This window comes from Erythrolamprus reginae, chromosome 11 (assembly GCF_031021105.1).
Source record: "Erythrolamprus reginae isolate rEryReg1 chromosome 11, rEryReg1.hap1, whole genome shotgun sequence".
NCBI classification, from domain to species: domain Eukaryota; kingdom Metazoa; phylum Chordata; class Lepidosauria; order Squamata; family Dipsadidae; genus Erythrolamprus; species Erythrolamprus reginae.
In genome coordinates, this window is record NC_091960.1 from 5,011,238 (window position 1) to 5,036,069 (window position 24,832).

The 24,832-nt window shown below is 40.0% G+C and overlaps 1 protein-coding gene across 2 annotated transcripts; it reads right to left on the minus strand.

Moving 5' to 3' along the window:
• Nucleotides 1-360: 360 nt before the first annotated feature.
• Nucleotides 361-11,628, minus strand: PRR19 (proline rich 19). Of its 2 annotated transcripts, XM_070763676.1 has the most exons (5): nt 11,174-11,628; nt 10,119-10,311; nt 7,650-8,605; nt 3,633-3,796; nt 361-1,727 (listed from the first exon to the last, which is right to left on the minus strand). In XM_070763676.1, exons 3-5 carry the CDS (start codon nt 8,602-8,604, stop codon nt 609-611), a joined length of 2,238 nt encoding a protein of 745 aa, XP_070619777.1. In that variant the 5' UTR covers nt 8,605; nt 10,119-10,311; nt 11,174-11,628; the 3' UTR covers nt 361-608. The 2 variants fall into 2 exon arrangements, with proteins under 2 accessions (XP_070619777.1, XP_070619778.1); XM_070763677.1 differs by lacking the exons at nt 10,119-10,311; nt 11,174-11,628 and having other exon boundaries at nt 7,650-8,608.
• Between the last annotated feature and the right edge of the window lie 13,204 nt (nt 11,629-24,832).

Here is a 24,832-nt window from a genome sequence, read left to right on the forward strand (position 1 = left end):
TTATTATTATTATTATTATTATCATTGCTCAATTAATTTTTCCTTGCTTCTTAAGAAGTAAATATTAAATTGTGCAAATGCAAATGTTTTTATAACACTTCTTGCAACCTGCAATCTTTGCCACCACCACCCATATCATGAACAATGTTGCCGATCTAACCTTGTAGAAGTCAACACCACCGCACATCCCATAATTGGAAAAGAGACCAAATGCATCAAAGAGCTTCAGAACAACAGTCCAAATCAAAGCCTATCAGGTATCTTTGTGATATGGCGATGTAGATGTATTCCTGCCCTATTTAAAAAAATCACTTGGATTGTTTCCCTCCCTTCAAAAAACAGCAAGAGGACAGCATTGTGTTTCTTCGAATGTAATTTAATGATGTGATTTTGTGCCTCCTCGTACACAATGGAAAGAGAAGCAAGCTTTATCTTCTTTTGTAAAGCCATTGCCCCATGAATCTAATCCTGTGAGTGGCCTGAACAAAGTGAGCTTTAAAAAAAATAATAATCACAGAGCCAAATGATCGAGAGAGATGCAATTATAGGTCCAATGGGGCTAATGCTCGTTCCAATTCTCGATTTTCTTTCTCTAACAATGCAGGTTTTCAGTACAACTTCATTCTCGGGAAGGCCCAGGGCTCAGGACTGGATTGGCCCCAGAGGAAGCCCTGTAAAGGGCAGAGGGGAGAATCCTCCTTCTCCAAAGCTTCCGAAGGCGGGAAATAAGACATGGGCAGCTGCTGCAAAAGTTGCAGCTGTTGTGTGTTTCCCAAAGGAAGGAGCCTCTCCAGACCACGAACCTGGTTCCCGGCTCTGGAAACTCCTTTTTCTCTAAAACTCTGCCCCCAGAAGTGGTAATTGTGTGAGGTTCTCCTGTGCTCGGCAGAGACTTTTGGGTAGTAGCCTCTAGGACTTCCTGGCGTAGAGAGTCCGCCGGTCAGCTGAGGGTGCCTGCTGGGCACAGAGACGTCCTGCTGGAAACACTGCCTGTAGAAGGAATGGGGCTGTTGGGAGATGACACGGAGCTGGTAAAATTCCTCCGGCTGCCCTAGTTCCGAGTTCAGATCTCTGGAAGGCAGGGGCAGGTGACCAAAGGACGGATGGGCCAGGGCTTGGGAGACTGGGCGCTTGGCTTCCTTACTGGGCAGCTTAGGACTCCAGATGCTTTTTAAGACGTCGAAAGAAGTCTGGGATTCTGGGGCGACTCTCTCTATGGCTGTGAGTCCTAAATCTAGAATCTGAGGAGTGCGCGGCTCCTGTGAAGGATGCGAGGTGTACACTGGAGTCGACTCTGCCTCCCATAGAGTCCGCCGATCTGGGCTCGGTTTGTAGGCAAAAGGATACGGCTGCGGACCAGCCGAAAGGAAAGTGACGGGGCTTTTGCTAAGGCCAGCTGATCCAAAGGAATCTCGGGTGGAAAGAGGCTGGCAAAGTTGTTGGTGCCTTTTGGAGGTGGCCATTTTTCTCTGGGGGCCTCTCTTTTGGCCTTCGGACCTCTGCTGCCTGCCTCTGGATTGCCCCCAGTGCCGAGCGGTTCTGACTGCTGGTGGAGTGCCTTGTTCCTCTGGGAGAGCGAAGGGGCTCCTGGCTGAATCCACACTCTCTGAAGATGCTGAGAGGAGAAAGCGAGGCGGAGATGCTGTTAGAAAGGAGCTATGTGCGCTGTGGACTTCTGGCTTGGCAAACAGCTCAAAATCTCCTCTTCGGGAAAGTCGGTCATCTGCCTGTGTGGAGAAAGAATCAGAATAGTCAAAAGTAAACAGTACACAGTGGCATAGCAATAGTTCTTAGACCAGTGATGGCGAACCTATGGCACGGGTGCCACAGGTGGCACGCGGAGCCATATCTGCTGGCACATGAGCTGTTGCCTAGCTCAGCTCAAGGTGCATGTGTATTATTATTATTATTATTATTATTATTATTATTATTATTATTAGATTTGTATGCCGCCCCTCTCCGAAGACTCGGGGCGGCTCACAACAATAGTAAAAACAATGTCAAAGAACAAATCTAATATTAAAAAGAAACACATATAAATGTATGCTAGCCAGTTGATTTTTGGCTTGCACAGAGATTCCGGGAGGGTGTTTTTGGCTTCCAGAGAGCCTCCAAGGGGATGGTGGGAAGCAGTTTTACCCTCCCCGAGCTCCAGGGAAGCCTTTCAAGCCTGGGGAGTGCAAAACACGAGCCTACTGGGCCCACTAGAAGTTGGGAAACAGACCGTTTCTGGCCTCCAGGGGGCAGGAGGAAGCTGTTTTTGCCCTCTCCGAGCATTGAATTATGGGTGGGGGCACTCGTGCAAGTACAATAGTGCACGCCCACGCTCTTTCGGCACCCGAGGAAAAAATGGTTTGCCATCACTGTCTTAGACTTACATACGCTCCATAGTGCTTTGCAGCCCTATTGCCCCCAATAATCTGGGTCCTCATTTTACCAGCCGTGCAGGGAAGGAAGGAGGGAGGGAATGGCTGAGTCGATCTTGAGCTGCTAGGAATCGAACTGCTGGCAGCCAGCAGAATAAGCCTGTAATACTGCATTCTAACCACTGCGCCACCATGGCACATATCAAGGCGGGAGAGGGGTCTCCGAATCTGCCAACTTTAAGACTTGTGGACTTCAATTCCCAGATTCGCCAGCCAGCATCCTTTACCTTCCATGGTGTATTTGGAGTATTGCCACGTTACCTGGAATTCTGGGAGCTGTTTAGCAAAACCAGAGAAGCCCAAAACCAGAGAAGCCCTACAACTGAGGAACCGACAAATCTGGGCAATGAGGTTTGCTCTGAGCACTGCCTTCCATTGAGGACCTATATACTGCACGAGTCAAAAAGAGGGCAGGGAAAATATTTACTGACCCCTCACATCCTGGACAGAAACTATTTCAACTCCTACCCTCAAAACGTCGCTACAGAGCACTGCACACCAAGACAACAAGACACAAGAACAGTTTTTTCCCCGAACGCCATCACTCTACTAAACAAATAATTCCCTCAACACTGTCAGACTTTCTACTAAATCTGCACTTCTATTCTACTAGTTTTTCTCATCATTCCTTTCACCCATTTCCTCCCATGTTGACTGTATGACTGTAACTTGTTGCTTATATCCTAAGATTTTTATTAATATTGCTTCCTCATTGCTTTTTTGACCCCTATGACAATCATTAAGTGTTGTACCACATGATTCTTGACAAATGTATATTTTATTTTATGTATGCTCAGAGCATATGCATCAAGACAAATTCCTTGTGTGTCCAATCACACTTGGCCAATAAAAATTCTATAATTCTATAATACAAAAATGCCATTAATATAGCAAATAAGTGTTACTCTATAGTACTTTTAAGTACTTCCTGAGCGGTTTACAATGTCAGCCTTTTGCCCCCCAGCAATACGAGTCCTCGGTTTACTGACCTTGGAAGGACAGAAGGTCGAGTCAACCTTGAGTTGGTCACGATCGAACTCCTGGCTGTGGGCAGAGTTTGTCTGAATGCTGCATTCTAATCCCTGCACCACCAGGGCTGAGATTAGGCATTTTACAGGGTCTCAGCTTTATGCCAACATAAGAAAGGGGTAGGTAGCACTTTAAAATCCAGAATGGAGAAATGGCCTTGGAGTTCGCTGTGCTTACCATTGTTTCCACTTTGTGCGTAGGATCTTGAGAGAAACAGGAAAGGAAATTCGGTTCTTGCTCGTTCTGGTTTTTGAGAGAAACACTCTGCTCAGAGTTCCTCCTCTTGCAGCTGCTAGGTTTGTCTTCCAAAAGCAACCTTTTCTGGCCTGGGGTCTTGAAATCTGAAAGGGCAGAGTTAAGTGAATGCAAGGAATCCCGTCCCCGGAATTGCAAATCGACGAACTCCTTCTATTGATGTAAATAAAGGCAGGATTAATCTACTGTCTACTTTTGTAGATAAACAGACAAACAGATTCGCCACACTCTAGGACAGTGATTTTCAACCTTTTTTGAGCCGCGGCACATTTTTTAGATTTACAAAACCATGGGGCACATTGGGGGGGGGGGGGGCGGCGACTAAAAAAAGTTTGGGCAAAAAAATTCTCTCTCTTCCTCCCTTTCGCTCTATTTCTCTCTCCCTCCCTCTTTCTCTCCCTTCCTCTTTTTTTCTCTCTCTCCCCATCCCACTTTCTTTTTCTTTTCCTTCTTTCCTCTTTTTTGCTCTCTTTCTCTCTCCCTCCCTACCTCCCTCTATCTTTCTCTCTCCCACCTTCCCTCCCTCTCTTTCTCTCTTTCTTGCTCTCTCTCTCTCTTGCTCTCTCTCTTTCTTTCTTTCTTTCTCTCTCGTTCTTTCTTTTTCTCTCTTTCTTTCTTTCTCTCTCTCTCTCTCTTTCTCTCCCTCTTGTTTTCTTTCTCTCCCTCTTGCTCTTTCTCTCTCTCTCTCTCTCTCTTTCTTTCTCTCTCTGTTGTTTTCTTTCTCTTTCTGAGCTTCGCGGCACACCTGACCATGTCTCACGGCACACTAGTGTGCCGCGGCACACTGGTTGAAAAACACTGCTCTAGGAAAGAGTGTTGCAAGAAACAGAAAGGAGAAATTGAAAAAGGTCCTTGACAATTCTTCTTCATTATCACTGGTGGTAGGAAAATAGGCCACCAACCGTTCTCCTGAACACGTGGCAGGACCGGGTTGGGAAAATGGGCACCCCCTTCTACTTCAAGTCTTGCCAATCTTAATGCCTCACTGGCCAGTCAGCTAAAGTGTCTTGGAAAGGGAGGGGGGGCGTTGAGATTTTTAACTACTGCCTCTGCAAATAAGGTATTTGCAGGTCAATCTCTCCCCTGAAGTAAAGGAAAGATTCCTGTGAAAGGCCCACTAATCTCTACCTGATATGCTGCATCAGTAATATATCAAGATAGGATCTTCAGAACATTTTGTTAAAATTCAAGCCTTACTACTCTATTTCTCCCCAAATAAGTCATCCCCTGATATTAAGTCCAACCAGGCTTTTAAGTGCAGGGCAATAAGGCCAAGTGCTTATTTCAGGGTTCAAAAAAATATAAGACAGGGTCTTATTTTCGGGGAAACACAGTAGTTACAGGTAATCCTCAATTTACAACAGTTAATCCCCAACTTACAACAGTTTGTTTAGTGACAGTTCGAAATTACAACAGCACGGGGGGGGGGAAATGACACAATCATTTTCCAGACACACAACCTTTACAGCATCCTCGTGATCATCCAATCAAAATTCAGATGCTAGGCAACTGATTCATATTTATGACAGTTGTAGCATCACGAGGTCATGTCATAATCTTTTGTGACCTGACGAGCAAAATCCATGCAGAAGCCAGATTCGCTTAACAATTGTGGCACAAAAGGTGGTAATGGTGCCCAATTCACCTACCAATAAAAATGTTGGACTCAATTGCAGTTGTAAGTCAAGGACTACCTGCGTTTATGTTCTTCCTGGGACCACTGATTTCTTTACTGACGGGAAAATACATAATAATAAATGTGTCCTGGTCACATTTTTCTTGTTCCTGTGACATTTCATCTCATCCTCAGCCCTTGAAGGAAAAGGCTCAAATTAAGAACATCAGAAGAGCTCTGCTGAATCGTGCCAAAGCCCATCGAGTCCAGCATTCTGTGTCACGCAGTGGGCCCCCAATTGTCCATGGGGATCTTGAGCAGAAAGAGAAGGCAAAACCCTCCCTTTCCCCTGACCCCCAACAAATGGTACCCAAGGGAATCCTGCCTGCCTCAAGCAACATAGAGGCGGCACTCGGACATCCGTTTCAATAACTACTGATACACTTGGCATCCATGTATCTGTCTAATCCTGCCTTGAAGCTATCCAGGCTGACAGCTGTCACGACCTCTTCTGGAAGTGAATTCCATCAACCAAGGACCCTCTGGATGAAGAAATATTTCCCTTGATTTGTCCTCACTTTCTTACCTATGAGCTTTAGGGAGGGCCTCCTCGTCCTAGTATGGTGTGATAGAGAAAATAATTTTCCTTTTATAGAGATATAGAGATTTTTATAGAGACAGAGAATTTTTCTCTATCCACCTTTTCTATCCCATGCATGATTTTATACACTTCGATCAAGTCACCCCTTAAACGCCGTCTTTCAAGGCTGAAGAGACCAAGGTGGTACAACCTGGTTTCGTAAGGGAGATGCTCCATTTCGTTGATCGTTCTTGTTGCCCAAATTGTTTTTTTTGCTATACTTGCATTAAAGTAGTCGCTATTCTGTTCTATTCTATTTCTATTCCATTCCTATTTCCATTCCTATTTCCATTCCACTCCACTCCATTCTATATTTCTCCTTTATTCTAACACCATGCTGAATGTAACATCCGCACGGCTTGGTCATCCATTATCTTGAAGGGAAGTCAGGTGACTGCGGTGAATGGGAACAGAGGCAATAAAGGCAGGATAGGGATCAGCGATGGGAAGGAGCTGGCATTGTTTTTTATTGATTCGAAGATACGGGGGGATAACAAAGCTGTGCCGAAATCTGTATTCAAAGGACACAATGTGATTTGGAACACGCACACCGCGCCGGTTGAGCAATTTTAAAGCAGCTGTTTCTTTTCCTGGGCACGGTTGCCCTTTCCATGATGTGAAATACCAAGAAAATGTTTGGTTTAAATCAGGGGTCCCCAAACCTTTTACACAGGGGGCCAGTTCACTGTCCCTCGGACTGTTGGAGGGCTGGACTATAAAAAAAACCTGTGAACAGATTCCTATGCACACTGCACATACCTTATTTCTTTCTCTCTCTCTCACTCACTCTTTCTTGCTTTCTCTCGCTCTCTTTCTTTCTTTCTCTCTCTCTCTCTTGCTTTCTTTCTCACTCTCTCTCTTGCTATCTTTCCTCCCTCCCTCCCTTTCTCTCTCCCTCTCTTTCTCCCCCTTCCTTCCCTCCTTCCCTTCCCTCCCTCCTTCCCTTCCCTCCCTCCTTCCTTCCTCTCCACTTCTTTCCCTCACTCTTTTTCCCTTCTCTCTCCCTTTTCTTTCTTTCTCTCCACTTCTCTCTCTCTCTTTTCCCTCTTTCACCCTCCCTCTTCTCTCCCCGCGGAGGACTCACCCGACAAGCCTCCACCCTACGACCCTGGACTCCCATTCAATCCCCATTCAGAAAACGGGAGCTAGCAACTCAAAGAGGAGGAGGTGGTGTGTGTGTGCATGTATGTGTGTGTGTTGTCGCCTAAGACCACAGGAAAAGACAAATTACCATGGTGTTAGGAACAAAAGCTTCTATTCTGGTTCCTTGGAACATATTTTTACAATCCGACCAATCAAGCGTTTACAGTAGGGGCGTCCCTCTGACCTTCCTGCCAATCAGCTTCAAGCTGTTGGGAGAATTGGCACTAGACTTATGGTTGGGGGTCACCACAACATGAGGAACTGTATTAAGGGGTTGCGGCATTAGAAAGGTTGAGAACACTGTCCTAAGAGATGCTACTGTATGTCTGTACTTCTGGAGAGTGGGATAGATAGGAGGGAGTGGAGGAAAGGATGGCTCAATGTTACCGGAACTTGAAAAGAATTAAGGTTTTGCGCTAATACTTTAAAATCACTCCATCTGTGAGACAATTACTCGACTGTGGGTCTGCCACAAAGCCTGCATCAACTCTTCGTTTATACTCACACCGTAACCTCTTATCTACGTCCGTGTTACAACTACCTGCTTTCTTCCTGAGCAGCGTCAAAGCAGACCAATCTGGCAAGGTTTTCCTTTGCTGCAGTACGGCGTTGATAACCGTCTGCCGCATTTCACTGATTAAATCACGCCCGGGGAATATTGCTGGGAGATCCAGCAGTTTTTCTAAGTCCCGAGCAAGTTCCTTTGCCAGATGTGTATGTTTTTTCGGCTCAACTCCTCCGGCGGGAAGCGGGGGGACGTTTTCCTTGTCGCTCGCAGCCACCCTTGTGCTGCTTTGGGAAGCTTCATCCTCTACGGCCTGTCCATCGAACGTCGCAGCAGGAGAGGCCAATGAAGGTCTGTTGCCTTCTTCCACTCCCTGCACAACAGCTACAGGATGGTGTTCACTGACTGATGCAGGGGTGGCTGCCGTGAACGTAAAATGAGAATCTTCAGGTACTGCGTTCAAATCCATTAACGCACATTCACTTTGCTCTCCAGGAACAGATTTCTGGTTTGTATCGAGAGAGCAACAGGACCGTGTCTCTTCGCCCAACAGCCCTCTGCTGGCTTTCTGGATAGGAGTTACATCTATGGTATCGGGCTCAGCCCTAGGACTCAGTAACCTCTCAATATTGGCGGACTTCACCTCTCTGTTAAAGATGCCCAGATGCTGCGTCAGTCTGTTCTGCGTTATGATCACGGATTTGGCAAGATAGGTGCCTTTGATGGGGGTGGATGTAGCACAGCTGCTAAGCTGGGAGCTCCAGAAGGGAGGCGCCATCTTCTTCAGGCTCCTGCAGTTGGGTTTCTGTTCTGGAACTTTGCTCGTAACCTTCCTGCCGAATTTGATGCCGTTGCGTTCCCGGCGTGTTCGACGGCGTTTGACCCTGACAGATTTTTGTTCCGCGTTTTCCTCGGACAGGGGGACCTTCAGCTGACGGGACGAAGGGAAACCAGAGGCTGCGTGGCCTTCTCTCTTGTCATGAAGATACATCCTGGATGGAAGCACAGATAGAATAAACACAGATAGAAACATAGAAGATTGACGGCATGGTCCACCTAGTCTGCCCTTATACTATTTTCCTGTATTTTGTCTTAGGATGGATATATGTTTATCCCAGGCATGTTTAAATTCAGTTCCTGTGGATTGACCGACCACATCTGCTGGAAGTTTGTTCCAAGCATCTACTACTCTTTTGGTCAAATATTTTCTCACGCTGCTCCTGGATAGCTTCTACAACACTGGTTCTCATTTTTTTCCCTTGAGAAAAGTTCACCAGATTTATTTTTAGCCTGTCTATTTATTTGTTTTTACAAAAACTGTAACTCAAGGCAGAAAACGTATCTAATACTCTTTCTTCCTCCTATTTTCACCAGTTGCGGCCCTATTTGGACCGGGAGTCACTGCTCACAGTCACTCATGCCCTCATCACCTCGAGGCTCGACTATTGTAATGCTCTCTACATGGGGCTACCTTTGAAAAGTGTTCGGAAACTTCAGATCGTACAGAATGCAGCTGCGAGAGCAATCATGGGCTTTTCCAAATATGCCCATGTTACACCAACACTCCGCAGTCTGCATTGGTTGCTAATCCGTTTCCGGTCACAATTCAAAGTGTTGGTTATGACCTATAAAGCCCTTCATGGCATCGGACCAGGATACCTGCGAGACCGCCTTCTGCCGCACAAATCCCAGCGACCGGTCAGGTCCCACAGAGTTGGCCTTCTCCAGGTCCCGTCGACTAAACAATGTCGTCTGGCGGGACCCAGGGGAAGAGCCTTCTCTGTGGCGGCTCCGCCCCTCTGGAATCATCTCCCTCCAGAGATTAGAACTGCCCCTACCCTCCTTGCCTTTCGTAAACTCCTCAAAACCCACCTCTGTTGTCAAGCGTGGGGGAACTGAGACATCTCCCCCTGCCTATGTAGTTTTAGTGCATGATATGACTGTATGTATGTTTTTTATATTGGGGTTCCTTGTTTTTAGATTTTTTAAATGTACAATTGCTATTTTAGATTTTAAATTATTAGATTTGTCAATACATATTGTTCTTTATCACTGTTGTGAGCCGCCCCGAGTCTGCGGAGAGGGGCAGCATACAAATCTAATAAATAAATAAATTTTAAAAATGAACCAGTTATCAAGTATTCAAATGTAAATCACATGACCATGGGTACACTGCAAAGGTCATAAATATACTGCTCAAAAATAAAGGGAACACTCAAATAACACATCCTAGATCTGAATGAAATATTCTCATTGAATACTTTGTTCTGTACAAAGTTGAATGTGCACAACCGCATGTGAAATTGATTGTCAATCAGTGTTGCTTCCTAAGTGGACAGTTTGATTTCACAGAAGTTTGATTTACTTGGAGTTATATTGTGTTGTTTAAGGGTTCCCTTTATATATTTTTTGAGCAGTGTATAAAAAGTGGTCATAAGTTCCTTTTAAAAATGCCATTGCAACTTTGAATGGTCAGTAAATGAACTGTTGTAAGTTGAGGATTACCTGTATATATTTTATATGTTGCCCAGGACAATTCCTCTCCACTCAGTGCGGCTCAGGCAAGCTAAAAGACATCCATGCCATATATCATTTTTCGTCTTCTGTCCAATAATGGCCAATTCTCGGAAACTGCCTGGATGGGTTCCTGCAGTTTTCTTGGCAAGCTTTATAATATACAATTCTGGAAGACTGATTCCTACCAAAATAAATTAGCTAAACATTAAAAAAAGTTCTGCTTTGCTAGTTTTTATTCCTAAATCAAATCTGCCAGATTTAACTATATGAAAATATCTCATCACCATGAAAACAATTTATGTAGGCATAAATTTAACAATAACATTTCCTTCAAAATGCTCTTTTATTTTTTCGTCAGTTTTTACAGTAATGCTGTAAGGTAAATCATTATTAGCACATAAAGTAACAGATATGAAAACCGGGCTCAAACCAATCTAAAAAGCAGCTTAAGGCAGCTGGTGTTTTTCAAATTCAGAATACACTCTCTTGGCAATTTACATTAAAAAGTCATTTTCCAGCACCTCTATAAAGGAGAATATTTGTAGCCCAGGGTTGAAATGAGGGATTCTTGATATTCTCTGAGCTTGGTTGTTTTCTTGCAGATGTTAATACTGATGATGTTACCTAGTTTGGGAATTGAAATGTCTGCAGGAAAACAATCAAAGTTCAGAAAGTCCCAAATTTGCTGTATGGATGCAGCAGCCCAAAAAGATTCTCAATAAAACAATAATCCTATTGAACGACTTTCACAATTTTTAACCATTACAGAGGGGCTGTACCAATAAATACTGTAATTTTTAGAATTGTGTTTCTTCTGGCCAATTATTAATATTTTTCTAACAGTTTCCAAAATAGCTATATGAGCCTTGGGTGATTTCCACATATAAGCAATTGGCTTTAGAATAGAATAGAATTTTATTATGCTACAAGACTCTTTTGTAATATTTTTGCATCCCCATCTTCAACATTAGGCACAAATTGCAAAACGGATTATATTTCATGCAAATCAGCATACCTGCAAAAAAACCCACCCCAAAAAACACCTGGTTTTATGATGAGACAATCTCCAGTCACAGAAAACTGCTCAGCTAGACTTTTTCTCTAACTTGCAGGGAAATTATCAACAATCCTGTGGGATGGATCATAGAACTACAGTACTGGGATTTTATTTTTTTGGGAGTGGGCAGCAAATAAATTCAATTAAATAATGTTTGCGCGTGTGGATCTATCCCAAAGTTGAAAAGAGGCAAGGGAAAAGTCCCTTCCTTAAGCCCCTTCCTCTTGTTCTGGATCCTTCCTATCCCCTACGTTTTGGACCCCCCACCCCCACCTCGCCCCTTTCAACTGCCCAAACAGGCCACGCCCCTCGCGGCAGCAAGGGTGGTCGTGTCGACCCTCCCCGCCCTGCTGGTCTCGTGCCCGGACAGTTATTCTGCCCCCCTCATGCAACTGGGCCAGGCGCGAGGCCGAGCCTTCAATTTTTCCCGCGCCTTTCTGCGCTTATAGTTAAAAAGCCAAGCTATGTGCCCGCCCTCCCGGCCCGTTTGTCACGCCCCCGCTCAGCCTGGATTGGTTGCAAATGGGCACCGGGCCAAGCTAATTGGCTACTTGTGCTAGAGCACTCTTGTCGTCTGAAACTGGAAGCGGGAAAATGCTTTTATTTTATTTATTTATCCCGCTGGAGCTGAATAGGAAATGTGTATTCGCCACCGTCTTTCACAATGTCCTTCAGATGCGTGGGTTCTGCAACTACTCTACTCTGTCTACTCTATTATGAATACCAATGTCATGTCTATAAACATTGTCGATGATGAAAGAAGGAAAAATAATGTTCGCTTCAAAGGGTAGGATTACTATACTGTATACAGTACATATGTTATATGTTAGTATATGTTATGTTTTGTATGTTTGCAGAAATATATGAATATTCATTTCAGAAAAGGAAGGGAATACAGTACTTCATATGGAACTGTATAATTTCTTATGAATCCAATGACCTCTGAATCAAAAATGATTTATATAACTGTGTAATTATTGTTTTGACACTGTCATGTTTTATTGTTGTTTATAACAACAAATAAATTTTTTTAAAAAAACATTGTCATATCTTTGTATACTACCAATACGTACTTCACTAAATAAATAATAAATAAATAAATAAATAAAAATAGGTAGGTAGGTAGGTAGGTAGATAGATAGATAGATAGATAGATAGATAGATAGATAGATAGATAGATAGAATGTTGGCTGAGGATGATGGGAGTTGCCAACAGTGAATCTGTAGAGTTTTACAATCCCCCCCCCCCCCCAAAAAAAAAAGACTTTGGGAATTTGCCATGCAGTCCACTGCGGAGCTGTCAGTGAATGGGGTCCAAAGCTTAGCAAGCAAATAAATTAATGATGATTATGCACTGTCAGGTCAATGTTAATATTAACTTATTCACAAATGGTGAAGTAAACCCTACACCTGTTTGGGATGGGTTTGTTTTTTATTGTCCAAAAGATAGAAATTTTATCAGCCATGCTCTTGTTTATTTTATTTATTTATTTATTTTGTCCAATACACAATGAGGGTTTTAGTGGGTATATATCTATATACACATAGTAAAATACATGATGAAGGTTATAGAGATACTCATAGTAAAATATATCTAAGAAATAATAGAAAAGAAGATATAGTAATAGAACATATCAGTGAAAGAATAGAACAAGCGATATAGGAATAGAAGAAAGGTATAGGAGATATAGGAGAGCAATAGGACAGGGGACGGAAGGCACTCTAGTGCACTTGTACTTGCCCCTTACTGACCTCTTAAGAATCTGGATAGGTCAACCGTAGACACTATGGAGTCCGGTAATGAGTTCCACGCTTCGACAACTCGGTTACTGAAGTCATATTTTTTACAGTCAAGTTTGGAGCGGTTAATATTAAGTTTAAATCTGTTGTGTGCTCTTGTGCTGTTGTGGTTGAAGCTGAAATAGTCGCCGACAGGCAGGACGTTGCAGCATCTGATCTTGTGGGCAATACTTAGATCTTGTTTAAGGCGTCTTAGTTCTAAACTTTCTAGGCCCAGGATTGAAAGTCTAGTCTCATAGGGTATTCTATTTCGAGTGGAGGAGTGAAGGGCTCTTCTGGTGAAGTATCTTTGGACATTTTCAAGGGTGTTAATGTCTGAGATGCGATATGGGTTCCAAACAGATGAGCTGTATTCGAGGATAGGTCTGGCAAAAGTTTTGTAAGCACTGGTAAGTAGTGTGGGATTGCCAGAGCAGAAGCTATGTAGGATTAGGTTTACAACTCTTGAAGCCTTCTTGGCTATATTGTTGCAGTGGGCTTTGGCACCTAAATTTTTTGTTATTAGTATACCAAGGTCTTTAACCGAGTGGGGATTATCTGTGATAATTTGATTATTCAGTTCGTATTTGGAGTTCAGATTCTTCTTCCCAATGTGTAGGACAGAACATTTGCTAGTTGAGATTTGGAGTTGCCATGTGTTAGACCACTCAGAAACAGCATCAAGGTCTTTTTGGAGAGTACAGTAGTTGTGTTATCGGTGGTGTTGAAGAGTTTTACTTGTCTCAGAACTTATAACTAGGGACCTAGTTATCCAGAGCTGACCTTGGTTTGAAGCAGCCTTTGCCTTCTCTCTGTATAGCATCATAGATAACTTGGTGCCTTCCAAATATTTTGAAATTCAGTTCCTATCAGCCCCAGCATACCCAGCGGATGGACAGAATGTTTAATGAAGTTCAATACATCTGCAAGTGATCAGGTTGCTTGTCTCTCCATTAGACTAATGAACTGCACTGGCTCACCAGATGCCTGCACTGTTCTATTAAAAATGAGTCTTTTGGGGCATATCATGTTGGGCTAATCCAACCTGTTTAATTTATAATTTATAATTCAATGTTTTCTGCAAATCAAATGTGAGTTAATTAAACAACCAAGTGAAATGCGATATAAAAACTGAGCCCTAATGAAAAATAGGCTAAAAGATGGGTTTTTTTTTTAATGGAACCAGTTATGAAAACACAATTACCTGAACAATGAATGATCCTATATATGCTGTAGTCATTCTAGGACACAGATTACCTTTTCCTTTGCAGAAGAAAGATAAGCAGAAATACATAATCATCTAAGTTATCAGACTGTGAAAATAATAGGCTCTTGTATTGCAATATTCTGCACCATTACTGCACAATTATGCTTAGGGAGGAAAAAATAAGCTTTGATAGAGTATCAATTTTAAATCGCTCATTTGCTTCATGTGCTTCTCATATTGTCATATTTGAATCCAGGATTCTGGAAATAAACCTGTTATCCAATTTATTGTTTGCTTTTAGCAACAATTTCCTTAAAGTGATAATAATATATTTTGTGATTTTAGATATTTTTAAGAATAATCGTAAAAATTATGCTTATAATTTGGATGTGAATATATGATCTATTAGAAGACTATAGCTATTATATTTCCAGAATAGTTTTTTTCATTGCATGCTTATTATTGCTATTACAACTTACTGGTACTAATAAAATTTCAACACCTTGTCATAATCTTTTATCAATATTTCAGTATTAATATTTGGACAAAGGAAGTTTGTTTACATGGAATTATGGGTACCATTATCTTTCAAGTAATAAAGATTCTAGATTTACCATAAGATCATTAATGTTTTATTATTTAATAAAAAATTATAATGCTGAAATTAATTTTCACATCCATTATTATCACTGTATATCCCTTCAGCTTCTGTCTTTCTTACCTGTATATCTGAACTTTCATCCAATATTGCCTTATGGCCAAAATCTGAATTGAAAGGATCATCAGTTTCTCCCAATGGGATCACATCACAGTTATTAATGTAAGGAGGGATCCAAAACATATATTAATCTATGGTTACACTTTTGGATAATTTGCAGCAGATAGGGCTAAATTTCTGAGTTCTGGTTGTTTAAAATTTACAACAATTTTTTTTTCTAAATTAAATGAGCAGAATGAAAAAAGCTTGGGATATTGTAGTTGGTTTTTATCCAGAAAGGCTATTAGTTACATCCCGTTAGTTCTATTTGTTTCCATACTGAAAAATACTTATACAGGTAGTCCTCAAATTTCAACAGTTTGTTTAATGACGTTTGAAGTTACAACAGCACTGACAAAAGTGAACATGACTATTTTTCACACTTATGACCATTGCAGCATCACCATGGTTACATGATCAAAATTCAGATTAACAAAATCCATTTAACAAATGTCTTGCTTAACAACAGAAATTTTGGACTAAATTGAGGTCATAAGTCAATTTATACTTCTAGGTTACTTAACATATCTGGAAGGCTATTGGTTTTATATTATTATTTTACAACCAGTGTAGAGCTAATACAATAGATATAATGGTTAAGATGTCACAAGGTAAGATTGTCAGTCACACTGGGTGATTTTTGAACAATTATGCTTTCTCATCCCAACCCCTTCCCAAGTTTGTTGTAAAGAAAAATCCCTATGCGTGTCACTTTGAATCCCTGAATGTAAAAAGTTGGACTTTGAAGCAAAGAACAGAAAGAGTATTGATACTTTTGAACTTTGATGTTGGAAAACAAGTGTTGGAAGTGACCTTAGAGATCTTTTTATCCAACCCCCTGCTCCAGCAGAAGACCCTACCATTTCAGACAAGCGATTCTCCAACCTCTTCTTTAAAACCTCCAGCGATGGAGCATGGATGGTCAGATAAACAGGTGGACGGACTCAAATTACAGTACAATAATGAATGCACACTAAGAGATCTAAAAAACGGACTAGGTTGAGGACATCTCATCCTGAAAATCTCTATTTTGGTAGTCTTGTTTATTAAATTTATATGCTCCCCATCTCACTATCAAAAGTGCCTCAATTGCTCAGAATCAGCACTGACTTGAAGGCATCTCATCAATCAATCAGACCTTAGGAATGTAAGTGACAGTTAATGACATTAATAAGTACACAATTCTATTAAATAAGCTGTAACCCTGACTGTGGTCTTGGCTGTTAATTTGAAATTGCTGGGTAAATTGCTGCCTTCTTCATTGCTCATTTTTCCATCATGCTAAAAGGTACTTTTTAAAAACACATCAGAAAGGAGGTTAATTTATTTGGAAATCAAAAAGCCATCCATGAAAATGGAGAAAACTCTACCATTATTTGTACTCTCCACCTGAATGCTCAACATGATGCTACAGTGACCCCACATGGTTGACTTGCATTAGTGTAAATCTCTTGCAATTTCTTTTATTTATTTATTTATTTTATTTATGTATTCTTTGTCCAATATTTATTTATTTATTTATTTATTGGATTTGTATGCAGCCCCTCTCCAGAGACTCGGGGCGGCTAACAGCGACAATAAAACAGTGTACAATAGTAATTTGGTATACAATATACAATACATATGGAAGACAATAGACATTAAGTAATATATATAACGATAGAAAGTAAAAAGAAGAGAAGTAGATGGGAGGGAGAGAATATATATGATATAAGAGATAGGGAGAGAATATATATGATATATATATAAGATAGATAGATAGATAGATAGATAGATAGATAGATAGATAGATAGATAGAAAAATAGATAGATAGATAGATAGATAGATAGATAGATAGATAGATAGATAAGGAGAGAATATATATGATATATGAGATAAGGAAAGACAATTGGACAGGGGACGATAGGCACATCTGTGCACTTATATACGCCCCTTACTGGCCTCTTAGGAACCTGGAGAGGTCAATCGTGGAGAGTCTAAGGGAGAAGTGTTGGGGGTTGGGAGTTGACACTATTGAGTCCGGTAATGAGTTCCACGCTTCGACAACTCGATTGTTAAAGTCATATTTTTTACAGTCAAGTTTGGAGCGGTTAATATTAAGTTTGAATCTGTTATGTGCTCTTGTGTTGTTGCGGTTGAAGCTGAAATAGTCGTTGACCGGAAGGACGTTGCAGCATATGATCTTGTGGGTAATACTTAAATCGTGTTTTTAGGCACCACAGTTCTAAGCTTTCAAGACCCAGGATAGATAGTTTTCAGTTTAAAAAAAAATCCATTTGGGTTACTGTTAAAGTTGCCTACAAAAGGAATTGCAGCCAGGCCAGCTTCTGAAATCAAGAGGCTGCAGGGCTGAACAAGCCTTTTCTAGCTAATTTTGTTATTTGTTTCATTCTGTTTTTTGTTCCTTTAAATCAATTTTTAAATTTCTGCTGGGCATTCACAGGATAAATATTGATACTGATTGGTCCAAGAACTTTCTTACTTGAGCCATTTTTATGCATCTGGCCACAGCTAACCTTGGTTTATCTAACCCAGGGGTACGCAAAGTTGACTCTTCTATGACATGTGGACTTCAACTCCCAGAATTCCTGATGATTGGCTCAGGAATTCTGGTAGTTGAAGTCCACAAGTCATAGAAGAGCCAACTTTGCCTACCCCTGATCTAACCCAATCTTCTGTGCTTTTGTGAACCAGTAAACCAGTCACACAAATTAAATTCTTGCAACACATGACTAGGCTAATACACACACAATGGCTAAAAACACCATCCTGGAAGCTGCTTCTGCATAGATGAACAGGATGATACTTTGCCACTGGCTCTCCTGGATAAGAGTTACAAGTGTATGGGCGATGAGAGTCGAAATCGTTTGGAATGCAAGAGTTTAGAGAAGACCGACTTTGTGATTTATATACTGTACATTCATTCACGGATTTCCGTCGACTGGAAATCTATACTATATATCCCACGTTACAGTTCCGCCCCCTCAACGGGCAAAATCCCGCTTTCCTCTCATTCTTTCCGCTCTGAGGAGAAAACTCTCAGTAGCTTCCAAACGCGAAAAATCCGGGGCTTTTTTTCTCCCGCGCTTTTCAACGATTGGCGATAACCTGCCCATGCTTCGGGCTGATTGGCTGCGCGTCGTTTTGGCGGGCTTCTCTTTGAAGGCGGGAAAATTGTTGGGAAGGGTCTCTCTCACTCCGTATGAGTGAGGGAAAACTATAAGGAGCAGATTTGGGTTGATTTCTGGACAACCCAACACTGAAGCGGGGAAAGGAAATATAATATTTAATGGGGAAAAGCACTTAACAACCCAAAGCCCGATGATTTTATCCCCTATAGATGATTCGGCTGGGGTGAAGTTGGAAAGATGCTAAGGGGGACAGAATCTCAGAGGGACTGGGGGGGGTTGCTTATTGGGGCAGACGCCCAGAAAACAGGGCAGGGGATGCCACCTGAGGTCGAGGGAATAGAGGATAACCCCTCTAAGATAGAAGATCAGGGGATGAGCTCCCATTCAAATGGAGGCCCATTCCAAATGGAGGTTGAATCCCAGGGACAGAGCAAAAATATTTCAAGTGGGGTGGGATCCCTAGGGCTGAGGGGGGAAATATCAGATAAAAGTGATATTGCAGGAGGAAAAACAGTTGAAAGTCAAGGATGTTTTCCTATAGAGAACCTAGAGACTGATCCAAGGATTTGGGCAGGAGAATCCTTAACAGAAGAAGTTAGTGGGTCGTCTGATATTTTAGTAAATATTGAGGCAGATGGGATAAAGAAAGCTACCAAGAAAAATAATTCTGGAGACAGGAGGAAAAAGCAGATTAATAAGAAAAGTGGACAAAAGTCCAAGGTGAGGGAATAATAAGTAATTGCTTTCAAAACTCCAGAGAAACACACTGATATGGTCATTTGATAGGACTTAATTTAGCTGAACTGAGAGATTTGAATCTAGGAAAGCCTCTTTAAGGAAGGTTCTTAGCTTTGCAAGAAAGAAACAAATTTCTCTGTTTTATTTATTTATCTTACTTAGAGAATATCAATAAGTGGATCAGTGGGAATTTAGTCTTGCTTTGCAGTTTGGACTTGTGATTAACAAAAAAGAGCAACATTTTTACTGGAGAGCTTCATAGTATCAAATGCAACAATAGTTTTAGTCATATTTTCAAGCCCTGCTACAATTACCTTTTCTATTAAAAGTGAGCAGTTAAGGCAGTGAAGTCAATCAAATATGAATTCATATACAGTATTAACTTAATCTGAAGTTTTCATTCATGGATTCCAAAAGAAAAACAAAATGCTTCTTTATAATTTTAATTATGTTTAAATCTCAGAAAATCCCAATTCATTTTTCCTCTGAAAGATAAAATCTTAAAAATGGTCTTAGCACTAGACAATAACCATTATTGAGATTTATTCTGAATTCGAAGAATTATAGTGCAATAAGCAATGGTTATTGCATAGTGCTTAAGACCATTTTAAAGATTTTATCCGAATAGAAAAAATGAATCCATTGTGGTACTTGGGAATGTTGACCAATTAAAGCATTTATTGATCTCAAATGTAATTAATTAATTCAGCAAACTATTATAAAATTACAACAAGCAATTATTTTTATATGCAGTACTAGTTATAATCTTCAGTTTTAATACTAATGCAGTATACATTTAGTTTATTAATAGACTTTAAAACAAACTGAAATCCCCAGTAAATATAAAGAACTAGCATTTAAAATTACAGTATATACATTTTTGTATATTACTAGAAATAAGTTATTTTCAGATTGGACACATTGGATGTAGACTGCTGAAAAAAATCCATGCTTACATGGATTCTTAATCACATCTATTAATTTGTATACCTGATTATTTATTTACACTCCACCTTTATTATTTTGATAAGTAACTCAATGGGGTGAACACAAATATTAATCTTTCTCCTATTTTCCCCACAACAATCCTGTGAGATGAGTTGGGCTGAAAGAGAATCACCTAATTATTTATTATTTATTTATTATTTAGATTCGTATGCCGCCCCTCTCCGAAGACTCGGGGCGGCTCACAGCAGAGAAAACAAATCATAAATAATCTGAATACATTTAAAACATTTAAGATTTAAAAAGAAAACCCCATATAATACATACACACTCACAAGCATACCATACACAATTTAAACCTGCCCAGGGGGAGATGTCTTAGTTCCCCCATGCTTGACGGCAAATGTGGGTTTTAAGGAGTTTACGGAAGGCAGGTAGAGCAGGGGCAGTTCTAATCTCCGGGGGTATAGATATGTAGGATAATGGTATCCTACATATCTATACTCTGTTAAGAGCAGTCCCCAATCTTTTTTGTCAGCTCCAATGATTAATAGCTTTTGTGTTGTTAAATGTAAGTTAAAATCTAGTCAAAATGGTAATAAATTGTAACCCAACTTTTGGCATGTTCTAAGTATTGCCCACAAGATTGTATGCTGCAATGCCCTGCCTGTCAAAGACTACTTCAGCTTCAACCACAACAACACAAGAGCACACAACAGATTCAAGCTTAATATTAACTGCTCCAAACTTGACTGTAAAAAATATGGCTTTAGTAATCGGGTTGTCGAAGCGTGGAACTCATTACCGGACTCTGTAGTATCATCCCCTAAACCCCAACATTTTACCCTTAAACTATCCACGGTTGACCTCTCTAGATTCCTAAGAGGTCAGTAAGGGGCGTACATAAGCGCACTAGAGTGCCTTCCGTCTCCTGTCCTATAGTCTCTCCTATATCTCGTATTTCTTCTCTACTATATCATCTATAATTTTCATTGTGTATTATTGTGTATTGGACAAAATAAATAAATAAATAAAATTTGTTTTAGCAGGAAATTAAACATGTAATATACGATAATTGTCTTCTCTTCTGTACTAGGTTGAAGATAGATTTCAAGAGCTTTCCATCTATTTTTCTAAAGAGCAGTGGGCTGACATGGGAGAATGGGAGAAATTACGTTATAAGAACATGAAGCATAATTATGACTTTATGATTCAATTAGGTGAGCAGAATACTAATGATTGAAAATTTGTTTACCCATGTTTTGAAACCATAGAAAAGGAGAAATTTCAAAGAATACATATGTTAAAATTAATTTTTTTCTCTATGGGGAAATAAGTCACTGGGTGCTGAAATAAGTCCTAACTTGGCAAAGCCATTCGATTGAATACATTAAAACCTAAAAGGTTTAACTGATTGACATAATCTATAATTATGTTTGTGGTTTAGGATGCACACAACATCCTAAACCACAAACAAGCAAATAATAATAAAAATTTAATAAGTGGCTATGAGTGAAGATAATTACATTATTCCTAGGAAGCAGGAACACACATTATTTATTTATTTATTTATTTACTTATTTACTTATTTATTTATCAGATTTGTATGCCGCCCCTCTTCGCAGACTCGGGGTGGCTCACAGCAATAATAATACAATGTAAACAAATCTAATATTTAAGTTTAAGTTAATTTAAAACCCCAATTTAAAAACCAATCATACATACTAACATACCATGCATAAATTTTATAAGCCTAGAGGGAGGGAAAGTATCAATTCCCCCATGCCTGACGACAGAGGTGGGTTTTAAGGAGCTTAGGAAAGGCTAGGAGGGTGGGGGCAACTCTGATATCCGGGGAGAGTTGGTTCCAAAGGGTTGGGGCTGCCACAGAGAAGGCTCTTCCCCTGGGTCCCACCAAACGACATTGTTTAGTTGACGGGACCCGGAGAAGGCCAACTCTGTGGGACCTAACTGGTCGCTGGGATTCGTGCGGCAGAAGGCGGTCCCGGAGATATTCCTTCCAAGTTTGGATACAATGGATTGCCTTCAATGGACTGATCCACGCTAGATATAGCACAATAGCCATGCTCAATCGACATAATAGTGAAGTATGCCAATATAAGATTTAATGTACCAGGCAATAGTCTAATGTTGCAACTCCCTATTTTCAGTTAGCATTATTATTGTGATTATGCCTTATATTAGCCTCAGAACAGAAAAACATTTATGGAATCAGTAAAAAAGGCAGTGCAGCCATTAAACATTCCTTGATAAGTGATAACTAATATTTTTATTAGGTCTTCCTATTCCAAAACCAGCATTTATGCATTATGCAAGGCAGCCCTTAAAAGCTGCAAACGAATCCTCTGAATCGGATGAGGAATGGACACCAACACTTGCAGGTATGTTATCAAAATAACCTTAGTATAATAAAAGTATCTGTAAGTCTGCAGAATATTAAAATGTAATAGAATACAACTTTTGCTTCTGAATGAGGGAAACAATTAATACAGAACTTGCAATCCAAATATAAATGAAGCCGTTGGGTTTCTACATGAAACCGCTGGTTGAGATCATCAATACTCAGTTATACATTTCCACCCCGTGTCCACTCAGTGAAGCAGAGGAAATAATGTGCCGGTGTCTGGAGGCTGTTAGGGTTTGGATGGATGTTAACAGGTTCAGACTCAACCCCGACAAGATGAAGTGGCTGTGGGTTTTGCTTCCAAAGACAATCCCATCTGTCCACCCATCACTCTGGGGGGGAGGACTTCTGGCTCCCTAAGAGAGAGTCCACAACTTGGGCATCCTCCTCGACCTAAGAGAAAAATGAAATAGACTTTTGTTCTTTATACAAGAATATAATACTTTTACTGACCCATTAAAGTTTTTTTTAAATATTTAAGTAGTGTACTTTAAAAGGTTTTATTCCATATAAGTGGAAAAATTGTCGTCGTAGTATCAGTAAAGCAAAATAACTGTTTTTATGTTATTATGTTAAAACTGCTCAAAATGATGCAATTCATCAAGTCAATACTGTATTGTAAAAGACATGAATCACATATAGCATAAGAGTGTCAGAATGCAACACTCATCAGATAATATTAACACGTGTGTGTGTGTGTGTCTGTTAAGTGACAATGTTGTAAATGATGCTGACTAGGAAATGTGATTATCTGGATTATTTTGGTGCCTCTAACAGAGAGCCAGAAATTGCCACAAAGGAGAAGTTCATTAGGACAAGGTTGCCATGCAGAGGAAAGCAGAGATTATCTTTGATTTATGATCACAGTTAAACCCAAAATTTTGGTTGCTGAGCAAGAGCTTTGTTAAATGAGTTTCACCATATTTTACTCAATCCATGACATTTCGTGCCTCTAACAGTCATGTGCAAGCTAGGGAAGAACATCTGAATATGTGTTTAATTTTCTAATGTACAGTAATTAGAGTGAAATGTGTGGCAGAAAATGGACTGGATGTTTTTTCAAATGCAGTAAATGAGGTTGAATGTGTATAATTTCATAAGAGAGGTGTGTGTGTGTGTATACATACACATACAGTATATATAGTAGATAATGTGTCTTTGTGTGCCTATACACACTCAATACTTTGTAATATCTATGTACATATATGGCATATATAAATAAGGTTAAATAGTAGTAGTAAATAGGTAAGACAGGGAAATTGTATCTCTTTGAGGCGAGGAGAGCCAGGCACCCTAACGCTAACGCTAGATGTGAGTGATGTCAAGTTGGCCACGCTCATCCAGTCAAATGACCATCTAGCCACACTCGTCCAGTCACATGACCACCAAGCCATGACCACTGTCACATGACCACCAAGCCATGGTCACCAATGGAGCCACACTCACAGAACTGGTAGTAAAAAAAAATTGAAATCCACCACTGGCTCAATTGCAGTCATACGTTGAGGTCTACCAAAAGGACAACTGTAGAACTATAGTACAGTATCATTTTTATAAATTTAAATTTATCTTCTAAAGTTCGTTACATTGAATTAATTTTTCTTAGCTAATCTGAGGATAATTTTTAGCTAAAGATTACTAAGCAAAACTTTTTTCTTGCATAGAACCTTTGAGATGCTTCTGGAGGCTATAAGAGTAGAATATACAAATTTAGACTGAATTATTGCCAGCTGCCCATGCTCTGTACTAGAACATATAGGAGCAATAGATCAATTTAAACTTTGCCTTTAAGACTGAAGGAACGTGGTAATAGAGCTGTGTAGCACTTCAAATTCAAAGGAAAATTGATAGTTCTCAGCATGTTTGAGCATGTACGCATATTGGCAAATCTTTAAGGCAACTGTTTATGTTTCTGTAATCATATCGCAGCAGATTAGTTTTTAAAATTATTCTTTCTATAAATATTTTTTGTAAAGTTAATGTGGATGTACAAATACGTTCCTATTTATGTCCATGTGCAAATATGTTCATAGTTATGTCTTTGATGCAGACATCAAAGGCCTGTTAATTTATTTTTGATATTTATATTCAACAATAGACTGATCTTAATTGTAAAATACATTGCATTTATTGTGTGATTAATTAATGTGTGTTTTAGTCCTGCAAAGTAGAATTCTCGGTAAAATTGTTTTGGGAACTGAGAAGGTATCTTAATCCACTTCTTCCAACGGACTCAAAATGCAGTACAGTATCTACATTTGAAAATCTGATTAATAAAGCAGATACTTTGAAAAATATTTTTGTCAATGTAAACATGATTCAGGTATTCTGTACACATTTAATGATGTCATTTCTTGTTGTCTTCTAGATGTATGCTCCGATATTAGTATTACTGGTATATTGTCTCCTTGCTTCCCCCTGTAGTACGATGGGATCATCCCAAACTTTTAACCACATTTTCTATCATTACATTATTAAACAATCCTGAATCCAAATAATAAAATACCAATTGTACTATATAATTCCTCAACCTCCTACTTGACATAATATAAATTCTTAGAAAGTCAAATCACATTCTTGTACCTGAGGTATTATTGCTTTCCATGGAAATATAGATTACAATATTGGATTTTATATGCTGTACTATATTTTTCAGATTCCC